The sequence below is a fragment of the Parasteatoda tepidariorum genome, chromosome 5 (assembly GCF_982258835.1).
Source record: "Parasteatoda tepidariorum strain Cologne lab strain chromosome 5, Ptep-v5.0, whole genome shotgun sequence".
NCBI lineage: Eukaryota > Metazoa > Arthropoda > Arachnida > Araneae > Theridiidae > Parasteatoda > Parasteatoda tepidariorum.
The window spans coordinates 116,277,596-116,296,632 of NC_141759.1; the positions used below are offsets into that span (position 1 = coordinate 116,277,596).

General features: G+C 32.3%; 2 protein-coding genes across 4 annotated transcripts in view; both read left to right on the forward strand.

Moving 5' to 3' along the window:
• The window catches only part of LOC147810049 (pre-mRNA 3' end processing protein WDR33-like), a 162,886-nt gene that overhangs the window by 118,891 nt on the left and 24,958 nt on the right, over window positions 1–19,037 (forward strand). The window lies entirely within an intron of this gene.
• LOC107457324 (uncharacterized) lies at window positions 1,963–17,772 on the forward strand. 3 transcript variants are annotated; one of them, XM_087164901.1, is made up of 3 exons: window positions 1,963–2,025; window positions 14,084–14,212; window positions 17,250–17,772. In XM_087164901.1, the coding sequence occupies exons 1-3, from the start codon at window positions 1,978–1,980 to the stop codon at window positions 17,730–17,732; spliced, it is 660 nt and encodes a 219-aa protein (XP_087021027.1). In that variant the 5' UTR covers window positions 1,963–1,977; the 3' UTR covers window positions 17,733–17,772. The 3 variants fall into 3 exon arrangements, with proteins under 3 accessions (XP_087021027.1, XP_087021028.1, XP_087021026.1); XM_087164902.1 differs by lacking the exon at window positions 1,963–2,025 and adding an exon at window positions 11,922–12,044; XM_087164900.1 differs by lacking the exon at window positions 1,963–2,025 and adding an exon at window positions 12,443–12,742.

The window sequence follows — 19,037 nt, forward strand, 5'->3', positions numbered from 1 at the left end:
TCAAGACCAAAACTTCGGTATTCTTTTTTTTCCCACCTTATTTATTATTTACTATTCATATTTGTCACTTTAATAGCAAAATATTTGAAAATCTCCTGAAGTTAGAAATTTACTTTTTATCTTGGATTTAAACAATTCTGTCAACATAATTTTGACAATATTATGCACCATTATCACATTTAGTCTCAAGAACATTTGAAAATTCAAGATTATTTTCAGATTTGTTATTTAAATCTTTGTTTTTAAGTCTATTTTTTGTCTTATTTTTCTTTAAATTCACTTTGTTTACATTCTTATTCTTCTCGATTTGTTATGTCCAAAATTTTCTTTTCTTTCTTTCCTTTAATTTTCTTTTCTTTCTTTCTTTTCTTTTCTTTCTATTTTCTCTTTATTTATTTATACTTTTTCTTTCTTGGTATTTTTATTGCAATTATTAACCCGGATTTCAGGAAATATTTCTAAGGACAAATTGCGTCATTATAAGAATGCCTACATATAGAAGAGTTAATTAAAAATAAAAGCAGAAAAAACAAATTGTTCTGAGTTCCTAAGACAAAACATAAACACAGAAAATCTCAGTTTTCTATGTTACCGGTTATCTATATTACGGTACAGAGAAAAAAGTGATAATTAATCAAAAGTATGGGACGCTCCGTTAAAATGATGAGTTGAAATAGAAACAACAACAACAAAAAATCCTTTTCAAACCTTAGAACTAAAAGTATCGAAAAAATTAAGAAATTGACTTGTTTGAATTAATTCTTTCTTTTAAAAAAGCAGAAGTGCAAAAGAGTCAAAGCAGAAATGCAAAGTCAGTATAAAGTAATCTAGTTTCAAAATTCTTCCAACTTGGTTTTTTCATTTGTCTTCCAGAACAGGGGTTTCCAACTGGCGGGCCGGCATTTTTTTCTGGCCCGCGAACTAAATTATATTAGTTGCAATTTTTTTGCGGACCATTTTCGTAAAAAAATCTATATGGATTTAAAATACTTCTCATTCGTTAAATAAACCTAATCTTTTCGTTTCTGTGAAATTTAACATACCAACGGTGAAAAAAAATAAATTATTTCTCAGGTTTTGCATCCAAAAAAATATTTATTTAAATACAAAAATAATCGTGTATGCAGGCTCTTTTTTATTTTTTTGTATTTTGTGAATATAATTTAGCATGTGCGAATCAGAAATTTTCTCGTGGAAATTCTCCGATTTAACTTTTTGAAATCACTCATCTTGGACGAAATTATTTACATTTGTATATTTTAAAACGCATAAAGGAGATAATAAATATCATATAACTCTTTGATTAGAGCGTGAGCGGAAAAGATAAAAATTTTTTTATTTCAGATGCTCGAGAAGTTTTTTTTTCTTTTCTGCTATAAATCATAATGGGTCGGAAAAAATGTTAATTTATCACAGAATTAAATTTAAAAGAAGAAGAAAAAAATCTTGTCACTAAGTTTCTGATTAAGAGAAGATTAAAAATGATACGTGTCTCGCAGTGGACTGATCGTTAAGACACGGTTCCCAGCAGATCACCGAAGTCAAGCATCACTGGCTGCGGTCAGTGTGCGGGTGGGTGACCACTTGGATCAGTCTGCGTAGGGACCGAGGGTGTGCAGTATGGGTCCTCGTTAAACTGTGCTACAGTAAAGTGCTCTACTTCGCGTGCTGCTCGCCAGGCTACCGAAGCGGGGGTGCCATCCCCTTTGCAGAGGATCAAAATTGTGGTGGCATGTCTTCGGGTCATCCTCTGGGATGTTTCCCACACCGTCGCCCACTGTGCAGCTCTAGTGCAACGTAAATGAACAAATCAATCAATCAAAATGATACGTAACAATCATTATTTGTAATGCTTGTTATTTTGCTTGTTATTTTAATATTATTAAAAAAAGCTGTATATTTAAATGCAAATATAATCCCTATTTTACTTTTTATTCCAATGCAAGTACACTTCCTTTGTTCTTATTGCAGGCGTCAATGAGCTGTGTGCAGGCGCCAGTACAACTTGAGTGCACAGGCGCCAATGTCAGTACCTCTACTTCTTTATCTTTTTTGAGAATTTGTTTTTATTTCGTGGCGGAAGAAGCTAATTTTTTCATTGTTATTTTATGTAGAAAATTGATTTTTCTTAAAATAAGTTTAGGTTTTCTAATTATTCAATTAATTTTTATTTTATACTAAATAATTATAATGAGTGGAAAGAAATGCGAGATTGAAAATAGAGCTCTCAATGATCGTTGGGAAAGGGATTACTTAATGGGTCAAAATAACATTTCAATGCTTAGTTTGCATGCAAATGATATCAGAGTGCCTAACGAATATAACATGATAATATTTAATGTTCCCTCTAACATAAAAGAGTCCTATATAAAATTTTGATTAAGTTGCTTGTTAATTACAGTTTAATTGCGGCCCCCGGCCTCATGTAAGTCGGAAACCCCACTGTTCTAGAAGATAAATTTGCTGCAGAAACATGGATTTTCAAAAGTAACAAATTTGTGTAAAAACTATTTCTCATAATAAACAGTACTATAATATAGTTAAAAATACGATTTTATATTATTCTTTATCATATCTATACAAATTCAAAAAAAAAAAAAAAGAACTTTGATTGATCACTTGACTTACTGAATTTTTGACAAAAAGGCCGAATACTCGTTACATCCCTAATTTAAATGCAATGTGATTGCAAGTTGAGGAATTCTCAAAGTGGTGGAAAACGCGAATTTTTAAACTGCTCGCTATTTGTAATTTTTATTTCAATTTTTCTTTTGCTTGAATGTTTTTCCGTAACAAAAAAAAAAGAAAACGTTTACTATATAAAAAAAAATTAAATAATCATTAAAAAGAAATAAAGTACATTTTGAATTTATATTACTTAATATATACAACACTTTTTATCTACTTTCATTCTGTGAGCATTGCTGTCTTTATTATAATTTATTTTTAAAATGAATAATTTTTGCATTACGTGATATGGTTATAAAAAAACATTTCTTTTCTTGTTTCCATGTTTATTTACCTGTTATAATAAATATATTTTTGATAAGATAAAATTGGAAATTATTTTTAAAAAAGTATTAGTTTTTTCATTTTTGACTGAGTTCTAATAATTGAACACCTTAATTTTCTACAAATATATTACTAAGTTTATTGATTAAAAAAAATTAGAACCCTAATGTTTAAATTCATATTACTACATTTGCCGTTAGCATGTCTAAATATATATGCGGCCCTTTGTTAGTCAACCTGCTGTGCAAGTGGCCCTTCACTCAAAAAGGTTGTGCACCCCTAGTATTTAGCCTATACACAGAATATTCATTGCGGACGAATAATGGAAACAAAATCACATTTTTTATAATTTCAATTGACATATTTTAAATAACACAGCTTAGTAATGTATCACTTTAAATGTGTTGCGCATTAAGTAAACTTTAACAATTCTTAAATTTATAATATTTTATTTAAAAAATTAACAGAAACTCATTTATATTTATTTAATATTTAATTAATTAATTTTATGAATAAATATAAATTGATCATCAATTATTTATTTACAAAAAAGTACGATTTAATATTAGTAAAAATGCACACACGATGTTTGTAAAAGTAGAAATATTTTCTTAGAGAACTACATTTGGAATTTTAAACTTATTAGGGAAACTTAGTTTATCTCTTCGACCCCCCGGGGAAGGGTTTATTCGATTAACAAAACAATAATGAAGATTTTGTGAAAGGTCGGTTTTTATGGAATATTTTGTGAAGGGTTCATTAACAGATCCCTGATCAGGAATTAATCAATCCTTAGCAGAATTGAGTGGATTCGTAGCTACCAACATGGATATGAAAAAATCCAGACATTACGAAAGTAATAACATTTCATAATAATTGTTGCACAATGTACTAAATATTTTACGCATATTGAATTTTAGGGATTTTTATAGTTATCAAAATAGAAAGACAGCAATATTTTCCAGCTATGATTGACTTTATACATAACAATTCAAACAATTGCAATTCTCTCATAATTTCGAATTTTATTATTTATTTGAGTCATTAAAGATTGTTAAAAGATTTATTTAAATGAATTTAAAATGAGATTTCTGAATGAAAATAAACTGAACATTTTAGAACAAAAAAGTTTTGAATTGATTTCACTAAATGAAATTCGCTTTATTTTGTGTTAGTAATACTCATTTAAATATTGAAGCAAGCAATACAAAAATCCTATTTCAATAGGGATTTTGTTTTAGAAAACTTATTCAATTTGAAATAATTTAAAAAATGTACAAAAACCAAGGCAAGCTGGCAAAATCCAGTAGAGTTAGCAGCTACGTGGATTAATTTTCAAAATTTCGAGAGAATCAATCTGGACAATCAATAATTAAAATTAAAATGAATATAAATGCAGTGATTTAATTACCTGAGTTTGCTTTTATTAAGAATGAAAATCAGCAGACAGCAAAAATAGACAACAAAATTATTAGGTGGTAAATATCAAGATAAATGGAATATAGCGAGAAATATTCAAACTAATCACAAGAAAACTGGATTTTAACGAGATAACCTCTAGCAAATCGAGTAACTATAAAATAGTGAAGAGAAATCGAAAAAAATATTGTCATATGCAATATTGGCGGCCGTTTGGCGACTAATTAAATATCAATTCTTTTTAAAACCAATCAAAAGACTTCAAGGCGCGGAATTAAACAAATCGGAGCTGTCTTTAATGTAGATGTAACCTGATTACTGAAACAGTAAAACACGAGGCTTAATTACACCTGCAAAGAAATTTGAGAAGAAAAAATATGCATAGCTAAACAAAAAGGGTAGCAATGTTTTCAAGGCCTATAAAATATGAATAATTTAATAAAAAAGTAAAAATAATTTTTGCACAAAAAATTCCAATTTTTTTTTCATGCATAATATTATGCTCACGAGCTAAACTAATATTGATTAAAAATCACCAAAATAACCAAATTTTCAAAACCTTATTTGTTTTTAAAATTAACAAATATAACTAATTTAGCAGCTTAACTTGTCTAAAATATTGCAAAAAAAAAAAAAAAGAAAAAAAAAGAAAGCAGATTTCGCAGCATACAACATGTATTTCTGTTATATATTAATATGACAGTTTTAAATATACAGAACAATTTTCGCATTGCTATATACTATTTTATAAAACATTTCATTGTATAAAATTTGATTCTTGCATTTCTATCGTTTATGCAATTACGAATTCAACAGATTTTTTTAAAATCAGTAACAGATATAAATTACCGTTATGGTAAAAATATAACTTATTGTTAGATACAGTGAAATTTAGGATCTGAAAAAATTGAGTATTTAAAAATGAACCCATGCTTGGGTCAATCAATGTTCAACTCTTAGTTTTGTAATGTCGAACCCAGCTCGGAAGACTAGGAAACTCCCAGATCTAGCATTGGGGTAAACTATAGACGACATTTTTGAAGGAGAAAGTTAGCGTTTGTGTTATATGGCGAGGGAAACCACGAATATCTCTCCACCGAGCCAAAGGGCGAAGGAATTCTAACTATATATATAATATATATATATATTGTTCGAAATTGGGTCGTTGAACAGCCGACCCAATTTCGGGTTTATGACAAAACTCCGATTTTCAACTCCGTAGCCTTGTAATTTTGAACCCAATCCAGAAGACAAGGGAACTCAAGTATTAAGAGAAATTTGCTTTCGAGGAGGACTAACCCGCATTTGTGTTACATGAGGAGGAAGACCACGAAAACCTCCCACGGTTAGCCTGACGCAAGGGGACTCCAACCCATGATGTCATCCAATCCATGTCTATCACTGAGGGTATTTCATGTCAGCACTGTGGTCGGTGCAAGCTTGATGCGGAATTCGTATAGGCCAGCCATCTCCTGGGATCGTTCCCCTGAGCCATCGCTACTCAAAATGATAATATTTGATTAATTTTATAATTATTTATTATGATCATATCTTAAACTAACCAGAAAATCAAGTTGGTCAAGACTTGGGCAAACCAAGAAGCCGCTCTAGAGACGAAACGCTCTAGAGACGACGCTCAACAGATAAAATGTGCTTTTTGGGAGTTTTTTTTTATTAAAACTTTTTTTACTCCATCTACTGCATGGAATTAACAATTAATGTTCCAAAATATAGAGTTAATACTTTTCAAAGGAGGAAAAAATTGCGGTATTCTTAAAAGGAAACTATTATAAGTTTCCTTTCGCGGTATTTGCATTATATAAACAAAATAACGCTGAGCATGAAGATAAAAGAAATTTTTAAACTATCAGACTTAGTTTAACATCGATAGCGAACCACAAAGACCCGTTTTCATTTTAACGATTAAAAATTGGCAAAATATAAATGCCTTATTTTGATTACTAACACTTATTGCAAAGCAATTTTTTAAAACAAATCTTACACTTAACCTATGAAGCTCGTTAAATTGAAGATAATTAATAAGAAAAAGATAAAATAAGAAGAATAAAAAAAAATACTTTTCAATGATTATTTGTTATTTTCTATTATTTACTACTTTCATTATTATTTATCTCATTTTTATTTATTACTTTCTATTATTTATTGCGAAATTTGAATTGCAAAATACATTATTTTAAATGACAAAATGCAAAATTAGAATGAAATCTGCAGAGTAGTTCACAAATCAAATTTTAAATTTACGGCTTTCTTAAATTGGATAACTCAGAAACTGCTTAACCAATTTCGTTCAAATTATATCATTTAAAGTTACATGCTTTAAAAGGATGCAAAAATTTACACACCCTAAAATTAAAAATATTTTTGACATTTACTAAACGAAATAATCATAAAAAAATAATATTAAAGAAATTATTTTTTCCTTGGAAAAACTAATTTTATAATTGTGTACAAAAATGTTTCGGTTTGCTTGAAAAGTCCACGAAATAGCAAAATACACAAAAAGTAAAATAATTTTTAAGGGACCCAAACGTAAGAGTAAATTTTTGGGACCCTATTTTCGACAATTTCGGCCACTTTGTTAACACTAATTAATTAGCATATTTGAGTTTACTCCTTTACACCATTAAGTTCGGTTTTTAATACGTGAAAAATCGATCATTCGAACAAAACTTACTCAGAGTGATACTTTTTTGTTGCTGTACTTTATCATAGATGTTAGATTGAAAAATGCTTTTGCTACTTTTAATTTCGACTAAGAATTAATACTTAAAGTATGTATAAATCAATCATTAATTTGAAATTTAAAGAGTCAAAATTTCAACATCGTGTTTGTAAAGAGATGGCCTCAGAAGAGTAATAATCCATTGCTCTTAAAAGTGTCGATTCGTTTCTGATTTAGATTTCAGATCCCACCTTAATTTTCAGATTAACAATCAATTTCATATGATACAACTCTTGGGTAATCATTAAAAATAAACAATTTCGAAGAGCGTATATTTCTTTCAAAATAACTTCGAGAAATCAGCGTTTTCCAAGTATTCATTCCACATTCGAATTTTTGATAATTCGAAGATTTTTTACCTTCCTCTCTGATTTCGAAGTTCTAAAAGTGTATGTGGTGCTATTTGTATTATGTTTTGATTACTTTTAATTGATTCTCTTTTTAAGCAAGCACTTTAAAGAACTGTGATTCATATATAAATGTAATGTCAAAGAAAAGTATATGTTCCTTAGAGTTGTAAAATCGTTTTAAAACTGTTTCATAGAAAAGAAAAAATTAAAAGAAAAATTTTGTTTCAAATTTTGTACCCTTTTATAAAGAAAAGTAGACCCCGTTTTGAAATGGAACAAAGCTTGATGCTTAAATAAAAATAGTCCTGCGACTATTTTTATCAAAATGTGGTTTCACAAAAAAAAAATCAAATCAAAATGTGGATCAAATCAAAAAAGGATCAAAATGTGGTTTCACAAAAAAAAAAGTGAAAGAAAACTGATTAGCAAATAATTTTTTTTTCTTTGTCAAGATAATATCTTGCCATCCAATTCCCACGGAATTTCTGAAGTAAAACTTCTCAAAATGTGTTTCAGTTGTACCACAAATAATGCTTAGAATTCGATTTAAAATAATTTTCGCCGCCATGTTGTATAAACTCTTTTTTGCCATAAGCTTCTATCACCTTATGCATCGTCGTTTTTCTTTTTTTTGTTTTTAATGTGATACACTCACCGTTTTTCATTTAAAGTGTTATACAAATTTAAAACTTTCACCTTTTTAGTCTACCTAAATAAAGTGGTTTTTAGGAAAACTTATTTCATTATTATTTGTAAACAGGAACTAATTTACGGGATTACTGATGTATTCGTTCCTAGAACCCCAACTCGAGCTTGTAAAGAACTCCCAATTTTTTTGTTTGTTTTTTAATAGTTTTTCCAGTAACAAATACTGTTAATTATACAAAACAATTAGAACCATAGGGTTAGAGTCCCCTTGCCGTCAGCCTAAGTGTAGAGGTTCTCGTGGTCTTCCTCCCCATGTAACGCAAATAAGGGTTAGTTCCACCAAAAAGTCCTCCACGAAGGCAAATTTCTCACTATACTTGATCCCGGAGCTCCCTTGTCTTCTGGATTGGGTTCAAAATTATAAGGCGACAGAGAACATTTGCAGTCGTAAACACAAAAATTTGGGTCTGCTGTTCAACGACGGTTATAACATAAAAAAATAACGTGAAATGATTTTATCTTACTGTCATTGAACAGTTGACTAAATTTTGTGTTTATTACTACCAATGTTCAACTCCTAAGGCTTTGATTTTTGAACCCAATCCAGAAGACAAGGGAACTCCTGGAGTGAGAAATCTGCCTTCGTCTAGGACTTTTTGATGGAACTAATCCGCATTTGCGTTACATGGAGAGAAAAACCACGAAACGGTTAGTCTGGCGACAAAGAGATTCTTACCCATGATCAGTCGTCTACCACTGAGGATTTTAATTTCTCATGGCAGCGATTTCTCCAAATTACGGAAATTAATTTTGTGACTATATAAGTTTGATAATGAATCCCTGGAACTAGTCCGCAACCATCTTTCTTCAGAAAGTTTTCTAAAAATAGATTTCGGTCAAATCCAGGCCAATTTTTTTTTTATTGTTTTGCTTCGATCTTATTTTGATAAATATTGTATAATTTCTTCGATTTTGAGTTCAAGTTAAAAAAATAAATAAATTAAGTTCTCATATCATTTTGAATGTGATTTTGGTATCTCTCATCATAAAAATCACTTATTTCAAAGGTTATCAAAGCAAAACAAATCCGAAAGTGACGTGTTTTTATTTTTTAATGAATTGCATCGAGGAAATTTTTTTTTTCTCCATATAGACTGTTTTTATGAAGGAAATGTAGGAATAAGAGCATTTCAGGAGTCATTGTGACTTCAGAGATTTTTATTTGGACACACACATCAGTGTTTCCAAACTTTTGTGTACCCTTTCTAAATTTTTCGTAACGCTGTGCACCACTAATAAAAAACTTTTACTCTAGCGCAAAAGTTCGCAACTGGCTGTTGATATATATATATATATATATATATATATATGTATACAGTCCAGTCACATTAATGTGACCACCACCTACCTTGGACGTCAACGTGAAATAAACATTCACAAAAAGCAGGTGGCAGCATATTACAGTAGAGTGTATATAAAGGATGTCCTAGGGCATCGGAAAGCATTTCAAACGTTGGCGTAATGCAAAAACGTATCGATTTATCCGCGTCCAAAAGGGCATGATTATTGGCCAGGTGTGGATGCATTCCGGAAACGGCTAATTTTGTGAACTGTTCGCGTGCCACCGTGGTGAAAGTATACCGTGCATGGTAAAATGGCACTATCCGAAATCGGCGGCTAGGCACATGCGGTGCACCATAGGCTATAGATGACAGAGGCGAAGGAAAGCTACGGAGATGCGTTCGGGTGAATAGACGTGCAACTGTTGAGCAACTGACAGCCCAGTTGAACCAAGGGGCTACCAAGTGTGTATCCTCAACAACGGTTCAGCTAATGTTGCTGCGCATGGGCCTCCGTAGCAGAAGCCTGGTTAATGCATCTATGCTGACTGCTGTACATCGGCGACGAAGGCTCGAATTTGTAAGCCAGTACCGCAACTAGACGTCCACAGAGTGGCGACAGGTGGCTTTTTCCAATTAATCACTTTTTATGCTCCATCGGACAGATGGACGTTGGCGTATACGGCATGAAACGTCTGAAAGCAAATACCCTGCAACAATTGCCGGAAGGATGGCTGGAGGAGGGAGCATTATGGTTTGGGGAATGTTTTCCTGGCATTCACTGGGTGCACTCATCATTGTGGCAGAAGCGATGGATCAGCACAAGTACTCATCTGCCCTTGCGGACTATGTCCACCCCTACATACGAATGATTTTTCCTTAGAATGATGGCATCCACCAGTGGGATAATGCAAGGTGTCATACAGCTCACAGTGCATGTGCGTGGTACGAAGAGCACAAGGATGAGCTTACCCTACTTCCCTGGCAAGCAAACTCACCGGATTTAAATCCAATCGAGAATCTGTGGGACCATCTCTATCGGGTTGCTCGCGCCAAATATTCTCAACCGCGTAATCTGGCGCAGCTCGCTATGGCACTGGAGTCGGCATGGCTCAACATCCCAGTGAACACCTTCAGAAACCTAATTGACTCTTTTCTTGCACGTCTCGCAGCGGTCCACTCTGCCAAAGGTGGTTATTCCTGCTTTTGACAGGTGGTCACATTAATGTGACTGGACTGTGTATATATATATATATGGACATAAAGACATATAAGACATATAAGACATATATAGACATATATATATATATATATACTGTAGGAACACAAGTGATTAAAAATTCAATATGATGAATCACATAGAGGCAGAGATTGACAAAAGGCATGAAATTAAAACGCAGAAAACAGTTTAGGAGAAAATTCTAGTAAAAATCAAACCATAACAGGTGAATCAATAGGAGATTTAAAGTATATCTTTTCTAACAATAGGCATCAAGAGGCCATCAGGATTCAGGGAGGTGCCTTGTTACTACACAAATTTCTTACTATTTTCTCAATTCCCTTTTTTATTTTAGGGTTTGACCAATGCTCCTTTATAAACTCATGCGTGGTTTTTGAATGAAAAAATTTCTCTCTAATGTGCTTAAAATTGATACAATGGATTAATGTATGTTCCCAATCCTCAACAAGCTGACAGGTACGGCACAGCTCAGCTCCCCCCTTCATGAAGGACTTTCCACATTTGCGTTAAATGGAGAGGAACACCACGAGAACCTCTCACGGTTAGCCTGACAGCAAGGGGACTCTAGCCCATGATTCATCTACCACTGAGGATATTTCACGTCAGCACTGTGGTCGCTGCAAGTTGGATGCTGAGCCAGATGTCATCGCTGAGATTCTATCCCGATTCGTGTCTTTGGGAGGCGTGATCTTCCCGTTATTTCGTATTTTATTATAAATTTACCTGAACGCATTTTTCTCTATACTTTAAATTTTTAGCTGCAGACTTATGTGCGTGAAATAGAATTTGCCAAAAAGTTCTCCTCTTAAGACCAGCTTAATTTTCACTAATTAAAAAAATCTTTAAAAAGAAAAGATTACATAAAAAGTAAGCAACAATGAAAGCAAATATTTCATTGTTATTACGAAATCACAATAACTGTATTTAATACCTTTATGTTAAACTTTACATATTTTTCACATAATCGAAAGTGGAAAAAAAAATAGCGATGTACTTTTTAATGAAGAAGAGATTAAGTTCGAAATACTGTTCTCATAAGAGCATTACGACAGACAGCAGAAATTTCCTTCTAAGAATGCCTTCTAATCTCCAAGTTTTAATTCTAAGTGATATGTGAGAGGAATGATGAGTGTTGACTAAAGTCCTAAATTCGAAACAAGTTTTGAATCATTCTGTCTATTGCCAATCTTATGCACCATCTTATGTATACAAGGTAAGGAAATCCTTACATTCACCACACAAAACGTCAAAATTTCTCATTCCAACAATTCTTCTACAGACCAACTATGAAGGTGAGTAAAATTCACGTTTTGCATAGAACGAAAAATCCCATTTTTGTTCGATAGTGTAACGTATCTATTTTTATTGCTAGTTTTGGAACTTATATAAACAAATAAGTAAAATGTAACAAACAACTAATTAGTTTGTGTATTTCTATGTAAGATAAGAAGATAAAGTTCGAAAACCTTTTTCACTGATGCTAGCAGCACCTTATTGGCTAGAAAAGTCATGTGATATGGTCCTTAATTAACAAAGAAGAAGAAATTCTATGAATGTCGTTCGCTTTCTCACTTACTTATCCTTTTCGTGCTGAACTGGCGCATAAGATTTTTTCTCCACACACTTCTGTCTTTGGACAGGCAACGCGCTTCTTCTCTTCCAGTTAATCCTACTCTACTAAGATCATCCTTCATCCGTCTTTGCTATGTCAGTCTCGGTCTCCCTCTTTTTCTCTTTCCGTCAGGTTCTCATGAGCTTGCAACATTTGCAGGATTGTTTCTATCTGTTTTTAGTATATGGCCGAGTCAAAATTTCTTCATTAACAGATGGGATATTAGCTGTTGTCAAAAGGTCTTTATTTGTTACACTATTGGGCCAAAAGATATTTAGTATTATTTGTAAGCAACTTTTTTTGAAAATTTCAAGTTTTTCTTTTTCTGATTTCCGGGGACTACAGCATTCGGCACCATACAGAAGAAATGAGAGCACGGTAGCCTTATTTTTAACTTAATATTTTCATCATTAATCTTTATGTTTCCTTTAATTCTATGAAAATGTCTTCTTCCTCAGTAAAATTTTACTTTAAGATGTTAAATATTAGGGGGATCAGAAAATAATGTCGTTTCGGTCCATTAAATATTCGCTAGCTTTTAAAACCAAGTCATTTTTTTCGATCCATTTCCATTCATTTTCAATCCGGCATTGAAAGGTTGTTGCTAACGAGGGTGGATACATTATTGACTAAAAAAAAAATCTTGATAACAATAATCAAACGTACCGAAACGACATTGCTTTCCGGTCCCCCTAATATATTTATTGATTTAGTAATTACAATAAAATATTTGCATTCATCCAAATGTCAGCCTCAATATTTCAAACAAATTTTTTTTCATGAATTATCCTCTGCTTAAATGCTTCGAAAAATTTAAAAAAACAAGAAAGGTAAAAAAGTGGGTAATTTATATTTTTCAGGATTTAATAAGTTTCTTTTCCTTATATGTGAAATTTAAAGATCCTTTGTGGCTGTGTAATTTAATTTTATTTCCCCCTCCCCTCCCTTGGAAAATATGTTTCGGGGACTACTCTAGAGAGAGAGGGAGATAAGTTATTTATTTATCTCTTACTTAATGTCATCTTTATTCTGATGTTGATTACCGAGATATTTAATAAAGTTTTAAAAGCAAAAATGTTCAGAATTTAGCGAATTATATATAATGTAAGTAATCGAACAACATGTATTTATTATACACCATTTTAGGATAAAGATATACAGTTACCCTTTTATAATTATACTTAGAAAAAGTATATCTGAATACAGAATTACACGTGGCTAAAGTAACAAATGCGAAATGATTATTTAAAAATTCGTAAGTAATAATAAGAATCAACTTTTCGCTTTAAATCGCTAAATATTTAACGAGTTTTTATAGAAACCAATATATGAGAAAATCGAAAACAGTTTTCTTGTTGAAGTTGCAGTGGTAACCAACAAAAATTATTAGGTTTCAAGTTTTATATCATTCGAATCGAACACTAAAAGTGCGGAACCCATTTTTGAAAAACACAATTGTGGGGGCTAAACAAGCAGTTTATCCTTAACTAATATGAAAGCAAATAATATTTTTTAACGTCTATCTAAATTTCTAATTATTTTTAATCTAGTGGAGTTAAAACAGAGTATTATTTTAATAAATATGTATGAGCTGTTTCATGGAAGCCAATAATGTTTGTAAACTGAACCAGATTATTACATTTTCTTATTTCTAAATTTTGAAAGCAACTACCACTAAGTAATTTGTTTGGTGCAATTAAAAATGGCTCTCTTTTGCAGATTCTTGCAGCCGTGCTTGCAATTGTGCTGTCTTTGAGTTATGCCCAATCGCAGTTTGATTCATCTATGGCAACAACAAGACTTGGAGATGACGGAACTTCATCGATTACTCAATACCATAGAAACGACGTAAGTAATATATCAAAATAACTCCATGTAACTGTCGTTCTACTGTATCGTACAATCTATCATAGGGCAGAAATTATCAAATGATAGGGTTAATTTATTAAAAAGGAAGGTCCGGAAACTTCTACCTCCGCATATTATTTTCTCTGTTCTGTCAACAGTAAATATTGGGAGTACAAATTAGTTCGGTCCGTTTTTAAAAGATGGCTCTGGTTGTTATGAATGTTTCATAGTGACAGCTGGTTTCGGTGGTTTCAGAGAGGTTAGACATCTGTCAAAATATTATTCAGTTTATATCGCTTTGAGTTTCATACAAAAACCCTTTTTTTTAATTTGTTGAATATGTCAAATTTTGTGGTAACTAAGCAGTATTTGAAGGAGGTTTTATACTTCTGCTTTAATTTTAAGAAAAGTGCAACTGAAGGGCATCAAATGCTTGTAGAAGTTTATGGTGACAACGCTCCAACTGATAAATTATGTAGGGAATGGTTTCGACGTTTCAATAATGGTGAGTGGTGTTATGAGCTGCTACAACCTGGCGATTCCGGCGATCGGTATAGGCTACAATTGATTCATTCAAGCCGTGCATTACGGAGTCATTATAAAGTTAATCTTCTGCATGATAACTGTCTCTTGTCGCAAAAGTCATAAAAAATTATTTGGAAACGCTCAAGTGGGATATTTTACCGCACCCGCAGTATTCGCCGGATATTGCTCCTTCTGATTACTGATTGTTCCGACGGATGCAGCATGATTTTGTAGATCACCGGTTCACTTCGTTTGCAAAATTGGAAAATTGATTCCTAACTTGGATCGCCTCAAAAGAAGAGACATTTTTTTCGATATGGAATTGCCTGATAGGTTGAAAAAAGTAGTAGCCAGTGATGGACAATACTTTGATCAATCTGTTCATTCTTTTTGTTCTGAAATAAATGCATTTTTGACCACGAAAAAAGCGGAACGAACTAATTTGTACTCCCAATATATCAAACTTTTGAAATAAAAATAGGCTCTAAAATAGCCAAGTCTCTGACATGATGATATATTATTTTTATCTGTTATAATTGCAGTTGTGTTTGTTGTAATATACTAACTGGCTCAGTCACTTGCTAATATTATGGTTATAATTTTTATGAAGCAAATTTAAAACAATATTTCATGTTTTATTAGACTATTTCGATTTTGGAATTTAAATATTTATCTAATATCTTCAAAGTGAAGCTTAAGTAATTTCAGAAACTATTTATAAAGTTTCAAGTAAATTTTTATTTACAAAGTTAAAAAAAAATTTACAAATATTTTAGAACGGTTTAATCAAATCCTTCAAAATTACGATGAAATCTGTTCAGTTGCAACACTATAACTTCTGTTCTCAAATTCTAAATATATAATCGGAATAAGAGTCGAAATTATTTATCATAAACATTCTCTAAATTATTCATAGTTTTTATTAACGGTATATAATAGTAAACCTCATTTATAATACCTTCTTAATATTTTTCTCTGTTATGTTTATTTTCATTGTTATTATTATTCAAAATAGAGAAATTATTACAAAACTAGAGAATACTTTAGACTGTTATTAAGAAACAACTAAAAGTGTTGTTCCTCCAGTAAGTGTTGTCCATCCAGTATTAAGATTATAAAATAATTACATTATATTAATTATTATGTAACACTGTAAGACCAAGAAATTTCGCAATTATTTAACAATTATTACACGGTAAATAAGTTTTACTTACTTTTCAACAAGTTGTATTAACTTTCAAAATAAATTTTTCGCAAAAAACGCACACAGTCGACATGGGCAAGTTTTTAACAGCAACCGAAAATGTTACAACTTAAAAAGATGAGGTTAATGAAACGAAAGATGATCAGGTTTAAATGCTAAGAAACTAATTTCTGTCATTTTAAAATTTTTAATTTTAGAATTTTAAACTAAATCTACGTTAAATAGTTTTAAATAAGAGTGAAACGAAAAGAAATTCACAATTCTGCATAACAAATATTTGCTTATCTACTTTTACTCTTGGAAAATAAAATAGACATTACAAGATCTCACGATTTCTCTACTCTCCACACTTTTTTCCTCTCCGTAACCGTGGCTGCAGACAATTTTGCTTTGTACCCACTGTCATATATTTCAGTGAGAATTGGGAGTTTGTCTTCCGGTCAGAACTCCCCCCTGGCCATACCATTAGACGTACTATAAGATTCTATGTAAAATTATAATAGTCAGGTGATACTATACAACTGTATTGTTTTTACTCGGATGAAACCGGTTTGTTTACGCTCCTGTATCAAATGGGTTAACATTGCGTTAGAAATAAATACAAATAGGAAGTTTATAAAAAATCTCCTGAATAAAAACCCATTTCATTTATGTTTAAATATAAAAGTATTGTATCGTGCAAAACATGCAATTATTAACAAACTACAGTGCGTCTAATAATTTGATATAATTATTATAATATAATACCTAATATAATAAACATTCTATATTTATATAATATATCGTCAAATTAATATTAGATATCGGCTCATTTAACCATACACGAAAGTAAACAAGATTTCAGTCACATAAAAACAATAAAGTTGTATAGTATCACCAGATAATTAAGAATCTTACAGTGAGTCTACTGTAAGTCTGACACAATCCTCTGCTATAGAAACAAGAATAGCATATTTCAGGGAGGGTAGCTTCTCTTCACTCTAAAGTTAACACAATAGACCGAAGAAAAAGGTACCCTTTCGCTCGCCGACCTAAACAATGACACCACACCCCTACTAGAAATAGTTATATCTTGTTACCATAGTTACCACCAAGGGTAAAGACGAATGGCTAGGGGAGTTCTTACTTTAGACAAACTATAATGGCGGAAGGAAAAGGCAAACTTTTTGAATATCATGGTTACGGAGAGGAAACTGCATGAGTAAGGAAATCGCGTATTCTAATCGCGATAAGCTGTTCTATTTACATTTGTTTCGTTGCTTGTTTTAGATTGTAATGTATTCTATTGAAATTTTATTTTCATTGCAGAACCAGGGCAACTACGACTATGGGTACAACGAGGGACACAATGAGGGCGGGACCTTCAGGCGTGAGAGGGGTGATGCATTCGGTCGCAAATTCGGCACATACGGCTACACGAACAACGAGGGCCTGATCAGAATCGTCAACTACGTCGCAGACGAAAATGGCTTCCGTGCTGAGCTCAAATCAACGGAACCAGGAGTCGACGAAAGAGAACCAGCTTCCGTCATTGTTTTCAAGGAAGACACTCCCACCCTCATGACGTATCCAGGGCCAGAAGCAGCATCTGTTCCAGAGTCAAATGGCAACATTCCGGGAGTGCCTCCTGTCCAACCCCAATATGCACCTCCTGCCTTCGGAAGCCAACCATTACAATTTGCAGCTTCTGCATCAGCACCCTACCCCGTTGCTGCAAACACTCCTCAACAGCCAGGGAGTGCAAGAGTGATGGTGTCTGGACAGTATGGTGGCTACTCTTATAATTATTAAGAGCTTTTGTAGAAGAAATTATTAAAGTTGTTGAATTTAATTAGATTGTTATGTCTAAATATATACTATAGTTCGTTCCCTAAGAGATGGCACCTAATACCTACTTCCTCGGACGAAGAGTTATTTTCGGCGAGGAAGTAAGAGGAGAAAAGTCTCCGAGCTTGAAATTGAGAACCCTTAAGGCGTGCCAAAAGTAAACAGTGAATTCTTTTTCAGTTACTTGCTTCGCTTTAACATCTGCTCTTATACCTTTCGTTACTCTAGCTAATTAAATATATATAGCAGCAAAATGTCTAAAAAAGGACAAACTATTCACTCAAAAGAGAGAAATATCAAATTTATGAAATATTTAATGTTAAAAAAGTGCACATAAAGATTGCGAAATAAATATTTTTGTCATGCGATCGCCAAATAGCAACCTTGTTTCAGGATTGTTCACATCCTTGTCCCAAAAGTAGCGAAATAGTATCGTCGGATACCATAGTATAAGTGATGGAGTATAGTGATGGAGGAGACAAGTTCCAACTCCTGGTATAATTAATGAGCTATTGGCTATAAACTATACACTAACAACTATACTATACAAGGATATACAAACTATGCACTAATGGGCTATTGGCAATGGATTAATCATGAAAAAATAACGTGCACTGAAACATGCACGAGATACACTATTCAACACTCTATTACAGGGATGGCGAATCAATGGCACGCGTGCCATTTATGGCAAGCGACACAATATTTTGGGCACGCCACCGATCACAAAGTTCACTATGAAGCCTATTAACAATTAGATTAAATTTCACAAAGAACAAAAAAATAGGCAATTATTGACAAAAAATGTAACAATTAATGTCAAAAAATAATTAATAACCATAAAAAACAAGCTCACAATAAATGACTAGCAAAAAAAAAAATAATTAACAGTCCTGCTTAAACTAACTTCTTACAACCAAATATAAGTTATTTGTTATTTGCTATTTATCTGAAACAACAGAAGTCACACTGATGTTACTTAAGTTGAACTACGCATATTACTGAGACATTGCAGAATGTTTTTTTTTCATAGTAAATAAATAGTTTTGAGTTGGTACTATTTTGTATCATTTTCCCAAAAATCACGAAGTCAAAATTATTTGACGGCACGTCCATGATCTCATTAAGCGTTTTTTTTTTTTAGAAAAAAATGGCGCGTTGGTGCTTAAAGGTTCGCCACCCCTGCTCTATTATATCAACACCGATAGGTACACATTGCGGACCCCCTAATTGGCCTATAATTTCCTTTGGTAGGGTACTATAGAACCC